The sequence below is a fragment of the Nansenia antarctica genome (genome assembly GCF_963989245.1).
Source record: "Nansenia antarctica genome assembly, chromosome: 5".
NCBI lineage: Eukaryota > Metazoa > Chordata > Actinopteri > Argentiniformes > Microstomatidae > Nansenia > Nansenia antarctica.
This window is the reverse complement of record NC_137690.1, coordinates 33178955-33200309: the sequence shown is the minus strand read 5'-3', so window position 1 is coordinate 33200309 and position 21355 is coordinate 33178955. Positions and strand designations below refer to the sequence as shown.

The window sequence follows — 21355 nt, the reverse complement described above, 5'->3', positions numbered from 1 at the left end:
AGGCTATGCCATATCCACCTGGACTTATTAGGGCATAACTTCCTCTTAAGCATCTGTGTCACCACTCAACCTGGTCTCACACGGCTCGTTCGTATCCAAACGTCGAATTCCGACGCGAATTCCGACGTGACATTGGGGAAGCTCGTTCTGAAAGCGCAGGGGTGCGCCTAATACCACTAGACCCTTATTATTATTGTTATTATTATTATTATTAATAATAATACTAATAAGAATAATACCTTTTTTTATTATGCTTGCATAATTTTCCAAAACGGTTGCTGTTTTTTAGTGAGGAAATGTGAGTTGAGTCCAGTAGTAGGCTGCATAATGTTATATTTATTTTATACTGTATATAATTATATATTATAAATATACAGTGGGGTGCAAAAATGTGGGCACCCCTAGTCAAAATGCCTTTTTACAATTAATATCGAAGTGAAAAGAAGCAAACACAACCTCTAAATGGTACAAAGTTAAACATGACACATTTCATCACATTTTAAAGCAAGATTACTTACTTACAGTATACCTTTTACACTTTATTTTTTACTTTTTATTATTTCAAAATAATAAAACAAGGTAAAAGGCCTTGAGGTGAAAGGTCACCGCCGGAAATGGGATATTCAAAAAAAAAAAAACGCCAGGAAGTGACTCTCGAGCAGAAGGTTCTCGCGCACATTCTCCGCGAAGCTTCTCTGCCGCAAGCCTGACGTCTCGCGGTGACAGAATTAACAGAATTAATTGAAAGTAAGTTCATCACACTGATTTTGGCGACATTCCCACTAGATACAATACAATATTAACTATAGTACAATAGTTAACAACAGTTACAACAGCCTGTCGAATTGTTCCTGTATGTTATAGGCACTTTTTTTTTTTGCTTTTCAACATGCTAGTTAGCTAACTACGTTAGTTTCGCTAGCTAGCGTTAGCACACTTCCCTACCTAGCTAGCTATGTTGAATGCACTTGTAAGTCACTTTGGATACAAGCTTCTGATAAATGACTGTGAAGTAATGCTAGCTGTCCATATATTTTCTGTTTTATGTGCAATAGCTAATGTTATAACAATGTATAAGCTAGCTAATGTGTGACTGAGGCTGTGTTCGATATTGCATACTAGCATACTGCATACTGCATACTAGCATACTCAATTAGTATATACTGCATACTAGCATACTCAATTAGTATATACTGCATACTAGCATACTCAATTAGTATATACTGCATACTAGCATACTCAATTAGTATATACTGCATACTAGCATACTCAATTAGTATATACTGCATACTAGCATACTCAATTAGTATATACTGCATATTAGCATACTCAATTAGTATATACTGCATACTAGCATACTCAATTAGTATATACTGCATACTAGCATACTCAATTAGTATATACTGCATACTAGCATACTAAATGAGTATATACTGCATACTAAATTCATAATAAGTATGCCAATATCAGCCGACCGAAAATCTAGTATACATTTCTTGCTTACTCAAATTTCACATAATCGACAGTGTGAACCCACTGCATACTCAAAATCTACGTCATGCCAATCCGAACACAGCCCAAGTTACTTCAACCTAGCTAACTCAAAATCGTCATACCACTTGTAGCCAAGTTGACTATCACCTTTGTGGCTTTCTGGTTAGCTGAATTAAGTCCAAGAGGAAGGTATGTAACCTAACTGTACAATGTAAAGTACAATTTGGCCATTCAAACACTCTTGGGGACTAATATAAGTGAATTAGGAAGGAAGACTCGTTATTGTAATGAGCTATTACCACCTCCTCTTTTCTCTCTCCCTCTCCTAAAACTATATTTTTTTTAAAGGCGCAACAGCCAATCCACTGGCTAGTGCGCCCAATCAACCAAACCCAGGGCAGCTGTGCTCACAAGCATGCCCGCGAACTACCCACGGCTAGTCCCGCTTTCATTCTCGTGACACAACCTCAGCACATATGTTCAAGTCAAGACTAAAAACCCATCTTTTTAATATTGCATTTAAATGACTAAATAATTAAATTAAGATGAAATGAACATATTTGCTGAGGTTGCATCCCTAATGTAAACTGGCAGTGCATTCCACAATTTGGGTGCATAAAATGAGAATGCAGCCACACCAAATCTCAAGATAGATCTCTCTCTCTCTCTCTCTCTCTCTCTCGATCTCTCTCGATCTCTCTCGATCTCTCTCGATCTCTCTCGATCTCTCGATCTCTCTCGATCTCTCTCTCTCTCTCTCTCTCTCTCTCTCTCTCTCTCTCTCTCTCTCTCTCTCTCTCTCTCTCTCTCTCTCTCTCTCTCTCTCTCTCTCTCTCTCTCTCTCTCTCTCTCTCTCTCATCCCGATCCCGACTGTGTGTGTGTGTGTGTGTGTGTCATATTATGTATATATATATATTTTATATATATATATATTTAAATACATTTATTTATATATAAATGAATACATATATAATGTGGGTACATTATATTTAAATTGACAAAAACATTCAAAAAAGAAAGCTGACATGAGTACCTTAAGCGCAACGTGATGACGCATTTCCTGTCTATCTCTGGGCGCGCACGATTTGCATCACGGGAAACCCGGCCGTTGAGTATACAAACCTCCATACCATGTGGAGACACACAGAGCCGTAGCCACACACAGACTAGCCATTAGATAGAGAAAATACTTTGTTGCCATATAGTTGACATTTTTTGCCGTATCTGACTCCTGACAGACACATTTTATTTCTGTAAACATTTAGACACCATAGTAGTAGTAGTGCTTCTCCGCAGGTTCGGCGTACACTGGGCTTGCAAAACGAGCGCACCCACTCTCCGATTCGAATCGTCGTTCGGCGCATAATTTCAAATGGTGATGAGAAGGAAGAACAACATCGTGTCGCGCTTTACGTTCCTCTAAATTAATCAATTTACATTTGATACACATTAACTGCACTCTGAATCCCGGAGGCCTTGGATACAAGTTGAGGTAAGAAAGCTAGCTACGAATTCAAGATACACTTTATTTATCCAGCAGCGTCAACTCTGACAAGAATAGCGTTCGTTGTTATGGCGCTAGCACGAGTTGGCTATCTAGCTAGTTAGTTGTTCAGTAGTTCCTGGTCCCCCAAATGTATATTCATGAAATGTAGCTAATCTACTTAGAGGCTAATTCGTTTTTCATTAGCTCAGTATTTCGTGTGTGTGTGTGCGTCCGTCCGTCCAACAACGTCACTGTGATCTGTGTTCCCCTCATTCCTCCATTTCAGCATTTGTCATTGTTTTTTTTCTTCAATGTAGACATCTGTTAGTTATGAGAGCTGTGATAAGGGTTGTTTCAAGTTTGGTATCTAGCTGTTAATGCCTTGGCCTAATGATAACAACAACACAGTTTTAGTCAACAACAACAGCCTGGCTATCCTGGTAGGTAAACAACATGTAGGCTATAACGCTCTAGTCTGCTGGGGAAAGGTCAATTACAACTGTGCTTTTCCAGGCAGTCAAGATGAGCGCATTGTCAACGCCCGTCTCCCGGGTACGTCAGCGGGCCTCGCATGGCCCGCACATGGGCACCTCTCCGACCACCAGCACCCCGCTACTGGCGTCTTTTCCCGGCAACGACGATGAGCTGGAGCGGCGGCAGAGGCGTAAATCCAAAGTCATTGACCTACAAAGTGCGCCTGAATCGCCGTTTAAGGAGTCTGCCTCTCATAGGTAGGGGATATCTGTAGCCCACCCCTCAGCACAAGTAATCCCCTCTACTGCATCTTGACAGGTGTGATATTGATTCAGACCTTTTTATAAGACATTCCTTTTGTTTGTATTCAGCACCACAGGGACCCCCGCTGCTGTGCCCAAGCTGTCAAACGCACAGATCTCAGAGCATTACTCCACCTGCATCAAGCTGTCCACGGAAAATGTATGTAGTCATTCATGCGTATACCTTGTAACTAACTGACATTCTGAAGAATGGGAAAGACTGAAGTAAATGTCAAGACAAGACAAGCCTTATATTCCTTCCCCTGTTTTCTCAGAAAATTACAACCAAGAACGCCTTTGGTCTCCACCTGATTGATTACATGGCTGACATCCTCAAGCAGAAGGATTCTGAGGCCACAAACTTCAAGGTATGGTTTTATACATTAATTATTCCATCTGTGTGCCTCTCTTGAAATCTCCCCATCACACAATACTTCAAGACCGAGATGCCTTTGCTACTGAGAGCAGGATGAAAAATTAATGCAGAAAGGAATGACATTTTCCTAAAACTAAGACATGTTCACTACCGGGTTAAGTCACTGCTCGCTGTCTCAACTTGACGTCCACATGCGGAACTCCGACATCAATGGGAAATGTGATTTAATTAGCCCACGTGCGGAGGAGTGGATTCCACCCTCGGTGACCGTCTGTTTAAAGTGCCTCTTGTTTGTGGCTGCCCAGGTGGCTGCTGGGACGCTGGACGCCAGTACAAAGATTTACGCCGTCAGAGTGGATGCTGTCCACGCCGACGCCTACAGAGTGCTGGGAGGTCTGGGTGCTGAGACTAAGCCTGCTGAAGGTAGGAGTCCTACAGAGTGCTGGGAGGTCTGGGTGCTGGGCCTGCTGAAGGTAGGAGTCCTACAGAGTACTGGGAGGTCTGGGTGCTGAGACTAAGCCTGCTGAAGGTAGGAGGTGGGCCATGAATTGATGCTTTTATCAATTAATTCGAATTTGTGGTTTAGGACGATGTTTGAAAAGGAAAATGGATTTTCACTTGAACTGGGTAATTATGGTACAGAACCACTACCTCTTCCCTGAGCCCCCCCACCCACCCCGGCAATTAATATCCAGCACCACTCATTTCTTCCAGCATCTAAAACAGGCACGCAGCCGACAGATTTTCTTTTAGGCCACATCACCCCAGCCCTACTGCCATCAACACATTCAGTGTTTCCCCTAGGTTTGCTGCCTTTGGCATGGACCCCCCCAGGGGGTAAGACCCTGCGACATACCAGCGTCATGTCCAGGGGGTGTACTTGTACATTAAGTCACCTTACGCTACGGAAACAGGAGATAGGCTCCTGCCCTATGGGCCATTTGGCTCGAGAACCATCGGTTCTCAAGGCTACTTACTTATGTGGTCTTGACTACCTGTACACTTTCTCACCTGGTTCTTGTTGTCTCTCTCTGGTGTGCCGACACCAGGGCTGGGCTGGGACAAAAATTAGGCCCTGCCATGTGGCTCAGACCGGCCCAACACAATCGGTCCGGCACCGCCGGTCAACATGCTGGCAGTCTGTTGAATATACCATTTGTAAAAACCCCTAACATGTCACTGCACTTGGGTTGTCGGCCGAGGGATCAGAGTGGGGGAGGGGGCCGATGGACAGCAGGGCCTAAGCATGTGATTGGGCCAGCCCATGTGTTAGTATAAACGGGGGCCGCCGCTTGAGTCAGCGCTAGTTGATGCCGCGCTATTTTGGGCCGCGCTAGTTTGGGGTCGGCCGCGCTAGTTTTATATATATATATATATATATATAATATATACTGTATATAGATGTATTTATTTTTTTGTTATTCTTTTTTTTGGGGGGGGGGGGGCCCACCAGCGGGCAAGTAGATTGTATGGCCAGTCCAGCAGTGGCCGACACCATCCTGCTCTCTTTCCTTCTCTCCCTCTTTTGCTGTCAACCAAAAGGCAAACATAACAACCAGAGTATTTATAATCTAATAAGAGGTATACATTGATCCATATCAATTTATAACATAATTATCATTGAATATTGGATTGCTGTGGGCAATGCAGTCAGATAATATCATTTTGACTTTACTCTCTCACCTGAAAAAATGTATGTCCAACTATAAAAAACTGACAATTCCAATGCTTCAATCCACTGTCCATGTACTGTAAATATACCATTATGGTATTACCATAAAGCCCAATTCTACCAGAATAAGAAAGATTGTATATCTACTTTAAGTAAAATAATAAAGTGCATCCAGTTAGCTCTTTAGCTGGTAAGTGTGCAAGCAGACTAGCTCATCTCATCACCTCTGAGCTAGCTTGCTAGTTCTTTTACACTATTTACACCATAAAACTATAGTCAGACACTTTCTAGTCACAATAATAACGACCAATTTTAACCAACTTTCTCTGTCAGAACACTCAGCAATTATATTTGCTAACGTTTTAACTTGCTTATTTTCCATCTGCAGACATCTCACCCTGCAAAAACTCTCTCGTCGCGCGCACACACTCGCGCAAAACCTTGTATTATTCTCCAGCGATGGCACAGCGCGAAGCGAAGTGTGGAGATAGGTCTGGTTATGCGAAGTGTTTAGATAGGTCTGGCTATGCGAGACTACGGCGGACTAACGTTACCAACGAGCCCATGGGCTTGCCACTGTCGCCAGATTCGGGTTGGGTGCGTTTAAAAAAGCGGATATTTTAGCCTGCTTGTCAGATGTTTGGTATCTACGTCTGTAATAAATCCTCCTTCTTGGGGAGGCAGGAGGTTCCGTTGGGGGGGCAGCCCGCCCTCCCAAGGCAATTGTAGGGGAAACACTGACATTATTATTATTATTATGATTATGAATTTAAAAATAATCATCTTCTGATCCATCCTTCCCCTTTCCTTGTTGCGGTTTGTGTGGCTCATGGTCCAGGGGGTGACGGAGACGGGGACGAGGGGGGCTCAGAGGGAGAACTGTCAGCCAGGCAGGTGGTGAAGAAGAAAAGGCCCCCGAAGAAGACGGTGGAGCAGAACCTGAGCAACATCAACATCTCTGAGACAGAGAGGAAGTGTGAGGTGAGGTGGAGCAGGCTGCTCCTCAGAGAACAGAGGGAACTGTCTGCTTGATAGAGGGAAATAGCTACAATCAATAAACAATGCAATGAAATGCTTACTTCCAAGCTAACAGTGCAGTGACTCATTGAACACTTTATTAGGGACCTGTACACCTTCTCATTCATCCATGTGGTGTAATGGTGTGGGGAATGTTTTCTTGCCAGACTTTGGCCCGTTAATACAAATAAATCATGGCTTGAATGTTACAGCCTATTTCAGTATCGTTGCTGACCATGTGCATCCCTTAATGGCCACAATAATAATGGCTAATGGATAGTTCCAGCATAATGCACCATGTCACAAGGCAAAAGTCGTCACAAACTGGTTTCATGAACATGACAAAAGAGTTCAGTGTTCTTCAGTGGCCTTCCCAGTCACCAGATCTGAATCCAAGAGAACACCTTTGGGACGTGGTAGAACGGGACATTCACAGTGGATGTACCATGATGGAACATCATCAGCATGGATGTATATACCATAGATTGGATGTATATACCATAGATTGGATGTAGATTGATTGGTATTAACGGGCCCAACGTGTGCCAAGAAAACATTCCCCACACCATTACACCACCTCCACCAGCTTGGCAGGTGTCGAGGTGTTCCTAATAAAGTGTTCGGTGGGTGTGTGTGTGTGTGTGTGTGTGTGTGTGTATATATTAATCAACAATTCACAATAAGTGAATGAATGAAGTGAGTGGGGGGGGGGGCGTGCATTTGTGACTTATCCTCGTAAACTCGATGACGGCATAATATTCTGTTTGAGTAGGATGACTGACTTGTCCTCCCCCCCCACCCTCCAGGTGGACCCCATGTTCCAGCGCATGGCGTGCTCCTTCGACGAGAGCAGCACGGCGGGCGTCTTCCTGCCCGTGCTGTTCAGCGAGGACAGCCGCTGCCAGCTGCTCTTCCCCTCCCACATGACCCTGCTGCACTCCAGGCCCTCCTGGTCCCCGCCTCCCCCGCAGCGGACGCCTTCGCAGCCCTTCGCAGGTAAACAAGGAGCAGTGCCACACACACTCCACCACCGTGTCACTGCACTGTGGTGTCACTGCACTGTGGTGTCACTGCACTGGGGTGTCACTGCACTGTGGTGTCACTGCACTGTGGTGTCACTGCACTGTGGTGTCACTGCACTGTGGTGTCACTGCACTGTGGTGTTACTGCACTGTGGTGTCACTGCACTGTGGTGTTACTGCACTGTGGTGTCACTGCACTGTGGTGTCACTGCACTGTGGTGTCACTGCACTGGGGTGTCACTGCACTGTGGTGTCACTGCACTGTGGTGTCACTGCACTGTGGTGTCACTGCACTGTGCACTTCGCTGTGTGCTGCCCCCCCCCCCCCTGGTGGTTTGGGCCTAGTAACTGGATGTACCGATCTGTGGCTGAATCGCCCAAAAAGTCTTTCCCTTGATATCCCCCTGGCATCCCTTCTCAAAACCCATTAGAGGAGGAAGGTCAGTCTTCTCCAAACCCATTAGAGGAGGAAGGTCAGTCTTCTCCAAACCCATTAGAGGAGGAAGGTCAGTCTTCCACAAACCCATTAGAGGAGGAAGAGGGAGGAACCTCAGTGAGTTTTGAGAAGGAGGGGCGGCTGTGGCGCAGGAGGTAGAGCCGCCGTCTAATGATCGCAAGGTTGGCAGATCGGCGGTTTGAGCCCCGGCTGGCCACATGTCGAAGTGTCCTTGGGCAAGACACTGAACCCCAAATTGCTCCCAGTGAGCGGGCCGGCGCCTTGCATGGTAGCTTGCCGCCATTGGTGTGTGAATGTCTGTGTGAATGGGTGAATGAGAGGCCGTTGTAAAGCGCTTTGGAATAAGGCGCTATATAAGTCAGTCCATTTACCATTTAGAAGGGAGGTGAGGAGAGAGGGATGTGAAGGAAAGAACAAAAAAAGAACAAAATCAACCCCGTTGACTGTGTTGGATACAGGTGGTCTCCAGAGGGCCCTGAAGAAGAGTCTGTCCATCTGCCCTTCCCTGGAGGACTTCTCCTTCACCAGCTGGAACCCCGATCAGGTCAGAGCCACACAACAACCACAGACCACCCCAACATTTTTTTACGTAATTATAGTAGATAAGTCACATTGCTTAACTTAACACAGTAACTTTACACATATTTCACAATATATAGTTTTGCTGTGCTGTGTTAGAGAAGGCAAGAGACCATCTAGTGCTCACACATTCAAGCCTCTCTTTTTAATTGTTGTCTGTGAGCGGATAGTTCCTATTATATGAATTCTCATCTAGTTCTGTCTCAAACTATGCCGTGTTGGGTCCTTGAATTTGAGGGAATTGAGTCTTGAAAGTCCTTGAAAGGTGCTTGAATTTGATGTTTCAGAAGGTGTGGGAACCCTGTATTATATATCCGCTAACCACTGTGTCTCTCTCTCTCTCTCCCTGACCTGCAGACCATGAACCAGCTGCTGGAGAAGATGAAGCAGGGGGAGCACGTGTTTGACGTGAACGCCGAGGCGGAGTCGGACGAGGAAGAGGGCGGCGGCGGGGGCCAGGACTTCGGGGACGACGTTGACGCCGATTACGAGGAGGGGGGCCCAGGGGACTGTGGGGAGGGCTCCAAGGAACACAAGGACCGCTGCGAGGAGACCCAGAGAGGACCGTGAGGACACAGAGGCGCTTCACTACCTTTTATATTTACATTCTTGGTGTTTATTATAATAATAATAATAATAATAATAATACATTAGACTTATATAGCGCTTTTCTAGACACTCAAAGACGCTTACAAACTGAAAAGATTGAGTAGTAATAATAGAAAGAAACAAAAAATAAATAAAAGAAAGTATAGGGGTCTAATTAATTTTTAGATGACTAAATCTAAGTCTAGGTGTCTTTGTAGGACAATCTACTCTGTAATACTGCAATTACACAATTAGATTTCGGGCGGAGAAGCAGCGTACAAGCAACGCCAGCGTCCTCTGTCAACCGGCATTTTTAGCGGACGCCTTCATCCAAAGGCGACTTACAACAAATCCATTTGACTGAAATAAGTGAGTCATGTCTATCAGTCATAGATGGAGAAAGTCCTGCTATGGGCCATTGCCAGTTATCGTGCTAGAAGCTAAACAATAGCGACACTGATTAAATGGCACAACTACACAATAGCATGCGGTATAAAGCGAGATTAAATTCACTTACAAGTCTAGTGGGAGATTCTTCTCTTTGCTTAGTCCAGAATGTACTACTACTACTACTACTATTACAACAACAACACACAACGATACTTTGCTCCTCAACGGACCGACGATCGAAAGCCTTTCCTGGATTCGCTCACATCCTCTCTCCTAGACTCCTTCTCAGGAGTACCTCAGACTCTCTCTGTTCTCCTCAGACTCTCTGTTCTCCTCAGACTCTCTGTTCTCCTCAGACTCTCTGTTCTCCTCAGACTCTCTCTGTTCTCCTCAGACTCTCTGTTCTCCTCAGACTCTCTGTTCTCCTCAGACTCTCTGTTCTTCTCAGACTCTCTCTGTTCTCCTCAGACTCTCTCAGACTCTCTCTGTTCTCCTCAGACTCTCTCAGACTCTCTCTGTTCTCCTCAGACTCTCTCAGACTCTCTCTGTTCTCCTCAGACTCTCTCAGACTCTCTCTGTTCTCCTCAGACTCTCTCAGACTCTCTCTGTTCTCCTCAGACTCTCTCAGACTCTCTCTGTTCTCCTCAGACTCTCTCAGACTCTCTCTGTTCTCCTCAGACTCTCTCTGTTCTCCTCAGACTCTCTGTTCTCCTCAGACTCTCTCAGACTCTCTGTTCTCCTCAGACTCTCTGTTCTCCTCAGACTCTCTCAGACTCTCTCTGTTCTCCTCAGATTCTCTGTTCTCCTCAGACTCTCTCAGACTCTCTCTGTTCTCCTCAGACTCTCTCTGTTCTCCTCAGACTCTCTCAGACTCTCTCTGTTCTCCTCAGACTCTCTCAGACTCTCTCTGTTCTCCTCAGACTCTCAGGTGGGGTAATTTGACCCCTGTGAGTAAAGACATTTTTTATATCTTTGCACTCGATCAAATTTCAGGACCCTCCTTTCATGACTTTTCCTAGATATGTGCGTTCTACCACCCAGTATCCTTACATTTTCAAAATCACTTCAGGATAAGGTTTTTCTGTGTAGGAAGCAGGCTAGTTTACAAGCGGCCAACTAGTGGTCGTTGTGTGTAAATAGCAGCTTGAGCATTGTAAAGAGGCGGCTCTCTTAGTAGGTAAAGAAGGCACGGCTGTTCTAGTGTTAAACACCCGGTTCCGTCTCGAGATCAAAGCAGTGAAACCGTTCTGGCTCTGTTTGAAGACCACCAGCTCTCACCCCACAGGTAAAGCGCCACTTCTAAGTGCTGCTGTTGGAGTTGGGTTACTCATCGGAGCCAGAATAATTGGGATTCAGTCCGGACGCGTCAGTGGTTAATCTCTCGGAAAACATGCTGAAATCCAACTTTCCTCTGCGGTTTTTTTCTAGGGGAACTTCACTCTGTTTTTTTTCATTGGTTTGAATGAGATTGTGAGTGTGGTTGTGTGTGATTGACAGGGATGTGATTCCCATCGGAGAGGGGGACATCGCCACCATGTGCCTGCAGCTGTCCTCCCAGCCCAGGGAGTACTCCTACTTCAGCCCCAAGACCATGGACACGTGGGCCGGCCCCGACTACTGGCAGTTTAAGCCCAAGCATAAACGTGAGTGTTTGTTGTCATACGAAAGAAGCCGCTCTGTGTGTGTGTGTTGGGAGGGAGGGTGGATGGGGGGTGTATGTGTTGTTTTTAACACTGTGTCGTCTGTGACATTGCCTTAACTACATCATTGATCATTGACCCTCCCCCCCCTCTCTCTGTTTTTCTCTCTGCTCAGAGGACCACGCGCCTGACAAGGAGACTCGCAAGAGGAAGCCCAAGAAGGTGTTTGAGCTCGACTTCAACGACGACGTCAACTTTGAGACCCACTTCCGCTGTACCAGAGTAAGCCCCGCGGTCGGTCGCCCCTCGAGTTCACCGACCATTTTTTTCTGAGCTGTTGTCATAGTTACAAAGAAGTGCTGTGACACTTTTTCCCGATGCTATTTTGACGCTATTTCAAGTGACTGACAAGTCTGTGTGTGGTGTGTGGTGTATGTGTGTGTGTGTGTGTGTGTGTGTGTGTGTTTGTGTGTGTGCGCGAGTGTCTATGTCTGTGTCTGTGTGTGTGTGTGTGTGTGTGTGTGTGTGTGTGTGTGTGTGTGTGTGTGTGTGTGTGTGTGCGTGTGCGTGTGCGTGCCCCCAGGCTGCTACCACTAACACCAAGTCAGCCCTCAACACCGGCAAGAAGACCACTCGACCTGCAGACTTCAAGTTCCCCCCGGAGACCCTGTCCCAACTCAGCCTCAAGCCCTCCATCGTGGTAAGCCCCCCCCACCCATTAAAGGGTTAGTTCACCCCCCAAAATCATAATTTCTTAATGTCTCTAGGGAGCGCCTGTCAGTCCACTTTGGGGATGAACTATCCTGTTTAATGTTCAGTCTTAAGCCCAATTTATACTTCTGCGTAAAATCGACGGCGGAGCCTACGCCGTAGGTTGACGCGCACCTCTCCAAAGATGTAACTACGCAACACACCTACGCAGACCGTAAGCACTGTGATTGGTCCGCTTGGTAGCACATGATTCCGACTCTCTCATAGGCCAAAATGCGGAACCCATGACAGAAATGTAATTTAGTTTTTCTGTAATTACTTATTAAAGATTTGACAAATTATGATAGCCATCTTATTATCTTAGTTTAATGTCATTTCAATGCATTATAGACATTTTGTTTACAACAAGCATAACAAAAAAAATCGCTATTATGCCGCTATGAGTACACCGTTCCAAAGGAGCGCCCCATGGAAGCGTCAAGCACAGCCTTCCCATAAGGAGCGCGATTCACATTTACGAGATGTACAATCCTGTTTATTTAGAAATAAATTATTACCTGTGGCGTTTGACAGCGGATGATGATAGACATATTTAATTAAAGTTATCTATAAGAACTGTGATTGGTCCGCTTGGTAGCGTCACATTCTCGTAAATGCGGAAGCCATGACAGAAATGTCATTTACTTTTTCTGTTATTACTTATTAATAAAGATTTGAAAAATGATGATAACCATCTTATTATCTTAGTTTACTGTCATTTCAATGCATTATAGACATTTTCTTTACAACAAGCATAACAAAAAAATCTATTATGCCGCTATGAGTACACCGACCAATGCGACGCAGACCGACCAACGCAGAACTATAAATTGGGAGAGCCCTTGCGTAGGCTACGGCGTAGCCGCGCGTAAATTCGACGCAGACGTATAAATTGGGCTTTAAACTCGCTCCTCTGTGTTGGAGCCGACTCCAGGCTATGGAAGCTGTCTGATCTTGACACTGTTCCGTCCATCTACGGCAGCTGTGTAAAGACGAAAAGCGTCTGTCCGGGGAGCTGGGGGAAGGCATCGGAGACTACAACTACAACAACGCCAACGACACGGCCAACTTCTGCCCAGGCCTGCAGGTGTGGTACCCCCCAGGGACGACTCCTCTGAGTCTACACACACAACACTGACTGACACACACACACACACACAACACTGACTGACCCAACCACACACACACACACACACACACACACACACACACACACACACAACACTGACTGACCCAACCACACACACACACACACACACACACACACACACACACACACACACACACACACACACACACAACACTGGAACACTGACTGACCCAACCACACACACACACACAACACTGGCTGACCCAACCAAACACACACACACAACACTAGAACTAGGGCTGTTACGATTTGTCGACGTCGTCGACGTAATCGACTACGTCAATACGTCGACTTGCGTAATGTGCGTCGGTGCGTCGTAAATAAACCAAATGGCTGCGGCCAGTTTTTTTTTTTTTTTTTTTTACCTTGATTTTATCAGGCGAGACAATTAAGAACAAAATTCTTATTTACAATGCCGGCCTGTGCAAACATGGAGGCAGAGCCGGCAGCTAAAAGACTTCGCCCACGATCGTCCAAAGTATGGGAGTACTTTACAAAAAAAGAAAACAAACAATGTGGTGGTCTGTAAACTGTGCAAAAATGAAATGGCCTATCACAGCAGTACGTCTGCAATGAACGAGCACCTCAAGCGAAAGCATCCTGGAGCTCTTTGTGAAGACAGCCGCAAGATAGCACCACCGTAAGTCACCGTTGTATTTCTGTTCACTTTTCCGGCCGTGTATGAGTGAAAAATGGATAGCTACTAGCTAATGTTACACAAGCAATGTAGCTCACCACAGTTCGTATGTCTTGTCTTCTGGTGTTAGTAACGTTAGCTATGTAGCTGGCTAGCTACGGTATTGTGGTGCTCGCACCTACTGTACGTTATCTAGCTCGTAGCTCGCATGCTACGTTAGCATCAATTTAGCTAATCATAACATAGCAGCGAGAGTAATGTTAGCTAGCTATGTAGCTACTAGCTAGCTATGTGTTGTGGTGATGGACAGACTTCTAAATGGCCATGTTGGCATTCAAGTTGGCTAAACATAGCAGTGAGGTGGAGGGGGGCCTACAAACGCTAGGATTTTTTTTTTTCTTTTTTCGAACAGTAAAAAAAAATATCGTTAGACTTATCGATAAATTATAACCGACTAATCGGAAAAATAATCGCTAGATTAATCGTTAGAAAAATAGTCGTTTGGGACAGCCCTAACTGGAACCCAACCCAACCCCCCCCCCCACACACACACACACACACACACACAACACTGGAACACTGACTGACTCTCCGTACGGATCCCTCTGTCTCTCTAGTGTAGCGTTGTGGGAACCATACAGATGTCACAACAAACAACGACTGTTCCGTGTCATTACTGTTGTTTTACTCTGTCCTTTTCCCTACCTTCCCCTCCTCCCTCCCTCACTCTCTCTCTTTCATTCACTCACTTTCACTCTTTCTTTCTTTCACTCACTCTTTCCTTCACTCACTCTCTCTTTCTTTCACTCACTCTCTCTCTCTGCAGGGCGGGGACAGTGATGATGACGGTGAGGGACTGGGCGGTCCAGATGACGTGGAGTCGTCTGCAGACGGTGCGCACGCCTCCTCCCAGGACCGCTCCTGCTACGGGGAGGACGACCTGGTGCCTCAGCCACAGAGGGTGAGGAGGAGGAGACCCGTCTGGTCAAACAGTAGCGTTCCGTTAGAACGCCCTTAGATGGAGTGTTAACCCTATAACGCCTGAACCATTCAATCATTTCAGGAAAATTCTACATTTTAAAAAAGGCTTTCAATTTGGACTATATTGAACCTCTAGAAACAACGTTCTGGGCTTGTTTACAATTTTCCCCCCAAAAAAATTTGAATCATGAAAATGCGGAGCTGATCCTGGAAACCATGTTGTATGCAATTAGATGGTGGATTTTCGCGGTACTGCGTTCAACTGTTCACCCATTTTGAGGTCCAAAAATTGTATCACGTGTGATACGTGCAGCGTTATGAGGTTAAGGGCCAATCCCAATTCACCCCTACGGCTTAGTTTTCACCCCTATGGCTTCGTTTTGCGCGTTCACGTTTAGGGTAGGGGTGTCCCAATTCATATTTCACAGAGGGGAAGGGGTACCGTATTTTCCAGACTATAAGTCGCTCCGGAGTATAAGTCGCATCAGTCAAAAAATGCGACATTAAGAGGAAAAACCATATATAAGTCGCACTGGACTAGTGGGTAGTGGGTAGTGGTGGTCTAGTGGATAGTGAGTTGGACTTGTGATCGGAAGGTTGTGAGTTCAAATCCCGCCTGAAACCACACCACTACTAGTGTGCCCTTGAGTAAGGCACTTAGCCCTCAGTTACTCCAGGGGGAATGTCCCTGTAATTCGTAATTGTAAGTCGCTTTGGATAAAGGCGTCTGCTAAATGGCTAAATTAAATTAAATTAAAATTAAATTAAAATTAAAATTAACTATAAGTCGCATTTATTTAGAAATATATTTCACAAAATCCAAGACCAAGAACAGACATTTAATCTGGAAAGGCAAGTTTATTCAACTACACAATAGCACACAGAACAACAGGCTGAATAGAAGTCAGGTATGTTAACATAACACATTAACAGTTATTCAGCAACACAATAGCATAAAGAACATACCTGGGAGGCTGAATAGGCTAAATTAACATAACAAGCCAGCGAGTCCAACAAGCAAGTTACCAGTAAGCAAGTTCACTAAGCTACCGTTTGCTTAGCTTCAACAAGCTAATGTTTTAGATAACTTCTTCAGGGGAATAGGAGCAGCATATAGTTGTCACAAGCCCAGAGCGGCCCAGAGCGCCCTCTGTCGGCTGTAGACGGTAATGTTTACTCCTTGGTTCATGGCAGTCAGTATGAAATTATATATATATTGACATATAAGCCGCACCTGACTATAAGTCGCAGGACCAGCCAAACTATGAAAAAAAGCGCGACTTATAGTCCGGAAAATACGGTAAGTTGGAGGGCTAGCCATGACTTCGTTTCGAGCAATTTCAGGACCAGACTAGCTTCGAAGCCGTACCCCTTGATTCCAGCATGCATTGCGAATCATCTACAGAAATGTTATGGTGCTCTATTCAATGCGGAAATGTCATTTTACTTTCTCTGTAATTACTTATTAATAAAGTTTTGAAAAATTATGATAACCATCTTATTATCTTAGTTTAATGTCATTACAATGCATTATAGACCTTTTCTTTATAACAAGCATAACAAAAACATCGCTTTTATGTCGGTGCTGTGTGTAACGTTAGGCTGATTTGTGGACAGTCGCGCATATGACATATTTCCATGTCTGATGTACTAATGTCATTTCAATGCATTATAGACCTTTTCTTTCAAACAAGCATAACAAAAAAAATCGCTGTTATGCCGAGGTGCCTATGCCTATGCTTAACATAGAAAGTTCCACAGTCCAGTGCGCTCGGGTTTAGCAGTAGAGGACTGGTAGCCTACCTGATCACTTCCATTCGACTACCAAAGCAGGACACCGGAGCACTCATATCTGTGCGTTTGTCACAGGGTAACCCTGTTCCTCACCCTGTTCCTCTGCCCCGGCGTCAGTCCAATGGAATCGTCAAGCACAGCCATCCCCATATAAATACATCGGTGCGCGTTTAACATTTCAGAGATGTACAATCATGTTTATTTAGAAATAAATTGTGGTGTTTGACAGCGGATGATGGTAGACATATTTAATGTAAAGTTATCTATCTAAAGTTATCTATCCACAGGCTGATATGTGCATGATAGGCGCGAATTCCCCCCCCCCCCTTGGTGGTATATGACGCTATAGTTGTATTGCGGGAGTTATTATATCAAAACAACTCGCAATCTGATCCGAGCAGTTGTTATGTAATATTATCGATGGATGTGCCATTTTTGATGGAGGGCAGTGAGCGGGAGACTCATCAAAGACATGTAGTTAATTAATGCAGTGGACAGCGGCTGTTTCTCCAGCGTTCCTGTCACTTCGGATTTCGGAACATCATAAAATTAAATCTGTAAGTCATGCATTTATCCATGTTTCCCATTGATGGTATATGACGCCGTAAATTTTACTTAAGTTCAGCCGCGAAGTTGTTGCACTGTTGTCCTAAATCAGTGCAGACTGGCAGGGTAGGAGCACAGGTTTCTTACAGGTTAGAGCGCCGTTATTCTGTCATGGTCTGATAATGAAGCATTGTTATTTTTTATTTGATGACTTGTTTGATCGATTGATAGCGTAAAAGTGAAGTTGTGAATGAGTCGCGAGCGTCAATGCTTTTCTACGATACTACTGATGACGTATCAGTCTTGAAGGGTTGTCCCATTTCATAGGGGTAGATTTCAACCCCGACGGCTTGTGGCTCTGTTCGAAGGCCTTGGCTCGAAATCGAGTCACACTCGAAAACGAGCCATAGGGGTAGAAAAGGGAATCGGGATTGGGCCTAAAAGTAGCCTGGGAGACGAGGTCTCACCAGTCTTGTTCAATAGAGAGAGGAGGAGGAAAGAAGCTAACCCTGGCTTTTGCTTTTGCCTCCCCTCAGGTGAACAAGGTGGAGATCAACTATGTGAAGACAACCAAGAGTATGGACATGAAGAGACTGAAGAACTCCATGTGGAACATTCTGACCGACACGCCAGAGAAAAAAGCCACGGTCAATTTCTCTTCCCAAATCTCTTGTCATCCCCAAGTCTCTGTAGATTCTGCGGCTTTGGCAAATAACGGGTTTCTGTTTTGTTTTTTTCTTCTGTTTGTGCTTCCTTCCCCCCCCCCCCCCTTCCGTGCTGGTTGACGGTGTGTTGTGTTCTCAGCAGGAGGAGCCAGCAGAAACATCAGAGGTGTCAGGAGACAAAGTCTTTAGTGAGACCACAAAGATCCTGCTTCAAAGGTACCACAGGGCCTCGCCACTGAGCTCCCTCCATGTTATGTCTTGTTTTGTCTAGCAGACTGTGTGTGTGTGTGCGTGTGCGTGTGCGTGTGTGTGTGTGTGTGTGTGGAGGATGGGGCTTGGCTGTTCCTTGAAAGCTTGTAGACATGCATCATTTAAAAGGCGCTCTCAACAGAGAGGTTTTGGAGGGTTCCAAACGTTGATTCAGTGCTTACAGGGGTGTGAAAATGATGTGCGTGCAGATGAATTAATGCAGTGTCTAAACCATGTTCTCTCTCTCTCTCTCTCTCTGTCTCTCTCTCACCTGTCTCTCTCTCTCTCTCCTGTCTCTTCAGTCTGCCCTCCAACATGGCTCAGAACCTGTCGGTGCCCCTGGCGTTTGTGGCCCTGCTGCACCTGGCCAATGAGAAGGTGAGTTACTACTGTAGTCCTCATGCCATTCCTACACCAGGGACCAGACCACCTGCTGTTGATGATAGGTGGAGCATGTGGTGGATAGGCTGCTCGTACATGAACCCAAAAAGCATATTTAAAATGATCTGTGTTGTTGAAATGTTCTTTCTTTTTAACTTCCAATTAAAATGTTACGTTTTTAACAGTCATGAGTATCATCATGACAATCTCTATCAATTCAAATCAAACTTTATTTATACACACATTGTACACTGCACATTTCATATACAGTACAGCTTAACAGGGAAAAATGAGTCAAAACAGAGAGAAAATGAGAAGATAATAAGATAAACCTAGCAAGTGAGTGTGGTGGGGGGAAAAAAAGTTGCCGGGTCATTCATTCTAATGCATTTTTGCCCTTTCAACAGAATTTGGAGCTGGTCAAGGTGGATGACATGTCTGATGTCATCATCAAGCAAGGCCACTGAGAGGGGATGGATGACAGGACTGATACAAGGATCATCTCTTCAATTTCCTGTCCTCTCTTTTTAACTTTCATTCATTCGTTCATTCATTCATTAATTCAACTGATTTTTAGACGATATGTCAACAATTTAAGATTCCATACGTTAGTGTAAGTGGATTTGTGTGATTTACGTAAAACGGTAAATTATACTTGTTTTGGTTAAATATAAGTTAAACGGTAAATGATAAGTGGTTAGTGTGGTGTTATGTATTAACGACATTAAGACTTCAGTTCCCAGCATGCACCAGCAGAGTTAAGCATGCGCAGCCGTGTTGACCCGGCCAGTTGATATCGTTAATTAAACAGAAGACTTCAACCCTCGCCTGGTTTGTTATACAATAAAACTTCAAACATAACACGGTGTCAGGAGCGGTCATTGGCAATAGGAATGAATGAATGAATGAATGAATGGTCTTTATTGTCATTGATATAGTACAGGTACCAAACAACGAAATTTGGGAGGGGGGGCTCCCCTGGTGCTAGGAAAGAAAGAAAAAAAAGAAGGGAAAGGAGCTGGTTTACATAAATAAAGGCTATGTACACTATCCACTATACTATACTGTACAAATAAAACGGGAAGACAGGACAAAGTGAAAAACTACTCTGCAATTTGCCACGAAAGAGCCGCGAATCAAAACGGAAAAAAGCCGTTAGACACGAGAGCCTACACATCGCGTGAGTAGCGGGAAGCTAAAAGAAATGAAACGATATGCTAGCTAATTATAAAAGAAATGAAACGATATGCTTGCTAGCTAATTCAATGTAACGATATGCTAGCTAGTTCAATGTAACGATATGCTAGCTAATTCAATGTAACGATATGCTAGCTAGTTCAATGTAACGATATGCTAGCTAGTTCAATGTAACGATATGCTAGCTAATTCAATGTAACGATATGCTAGCTAATTCAATGTAACGATATGCTAGCTAGTTCAATGTAACGATATGCTAGCTAGTTCAATGTAACGATATGCTAGCTAGTTCAATGTAACGATATGCTAGCTAATTCAATGTAACGATATGCTAGCTAATTCAATGTAACGATATGCTAGCTAGTTCAATGTAACGATATGCCATCTAGTTCAATGTAACAATATGCTAGCTAGTTCAAGGGATGTCTGCCGATAGTGCCAGACAGTGATAGTGAAACAGAGGAACAGTTAACACAAGCAGATGATAATATTGTTCCTGGCGACAACCAAGTTATTGAAGTAGTAGAAATCCCTGTTTTTTATTTATTTATTTGTATTCAACCTTTATTTATACAGGTAAAACACATTGAGTCCCAAGGGCTCATTTTCAAGTGTGACCTGTTCACAGGCATACAACATCCATCACAAACAAATACAATACCTGGCCTACATAGTCTAAAACTAAACTAAAACTACATAGTCTGAAACTAAAACTAGTCTAAAACAGTCTAAGATCATCTAAAACTTTCCGTCAATATAGTCTAAAACTACTACCTCAACCTGTCGTCATGGATAAGCTTACTCCACCCACCTGTATGCAGTTGACTGGTAATCTTGCTGATAACTGGAAACGTTTCAAGCAGAGAATCAACATTATACTTAGCTGCAAGTGGAGCTGGGGGTAATGATGGAAAACTGAAAGCGTCCATTTTTCTACATGTTATTGCCCAGCAAGCACAAAGACGTTATAAAGACGTCTTTCAGAGACGTCCAGGACTAGGCCAGATCACATGGCGTTTAGGGGATTTTTTTTTTACGTCTTTTCAGGACGTCAGTTCAACGACTTTTTGGTGACCTAAAACAGCCGGTTGTATTCTGGTCACCAAAAAGTCGTTTAAATGACGTCATGGAAAGACGTAAAAAAAAATCCCCTAAACGACATGTGATCTGGCCTAGTTCTGGACGTCTCTGAAAGGCGTCAACACAACGTCTTTATAACGTCATTTTTGGCTTGTTAATGGGTTTAAAGGGGTCAAATTTAATACATACAGTATATTTCCCTCAAATAATATATTCAGCTATATGTGTATACATGGATTTTGTTTTGCATAGAAAGCAGTCATAGAGTCTGGACATAGAGTCAACAATTCTAGATGTTGGTTAATTTACTTAGCTCAAAGTTATTATTAACATAGGTGACTGCTTAGGACGCCTGTAAGCATTCTCTAGATAATGAGAGAGGCTATATTCAATGGTGTTGTGTATGTTAAATAAAATGCCAGAGGTG

General features: G+C 44.3%; 1 protein-coding gene across 1 annotated transcript; it reads left to right on the top strand.

Annotated features, from left to right (window-relative positions):
* The first annotated feature begins 2862 nt into the window (after nt 1-2862).
* On the top strand, nt 2863-19376 carry LOC308157178 (condensin complex subunit 2-like). The gene is made up of 18 exons (XM_080530681.1): nt 2863-2987; nt 3495-3712; nt 3827-3917; nt 4033-4125; nt 4439-4556; nt 6644-6786; nt 7629-7818; nt 8760-8845; nt 9238-9446; nt 11356-11501; nt 11674-11780; nt 12082-12198; nt 13231-13335; nt 14862-14996; nt 17893-18003; nt 18161-18237; nt 18573-18648; nt 19059-19376. The coding sequence occupies exons 2-18, from the start codon at nt 3504-3506 to the stop codon at nt 19116-19118; spliced, it is 2073 nt and encodes a 690-aa protein (XP_080386807.1). The 5' UTR covers nt 2863-2987; nt 3495-3503; the 3' UTR covers nt 19119-19376.
* Nucleotides 19377-21355: the final 1979 nt, after the last annotated feature.

What these genes read in the sequence shown, in the direction of transcription:
- LOC308157178 (XM_080530681.1), top strand. Translation starts at nt 3,504, where the DNA reads ATGAGCGCATTGTCAACGCCCGTCTCCCGGGTACGTCAGCGGGCCTCG. An exon ending in AGACAGAGAGGAAGTGTGAG is followed by an intron (nt 6,787 to 7,628) that starts GTGAGGTGGAGC and finishes CCCACCCTCCAG; the next exon opens with GTGGACCCCATGTTCCAGCG. An exon ending in ACAAAGATCCTGCTTCAAAG is followed by an intron (nt 18,238 to 18,572) that starts GTACCACAGGGC and finishes CTGTCTCTTCAG; the next exon opens with TCTGCCCTCCAACATGGCTC.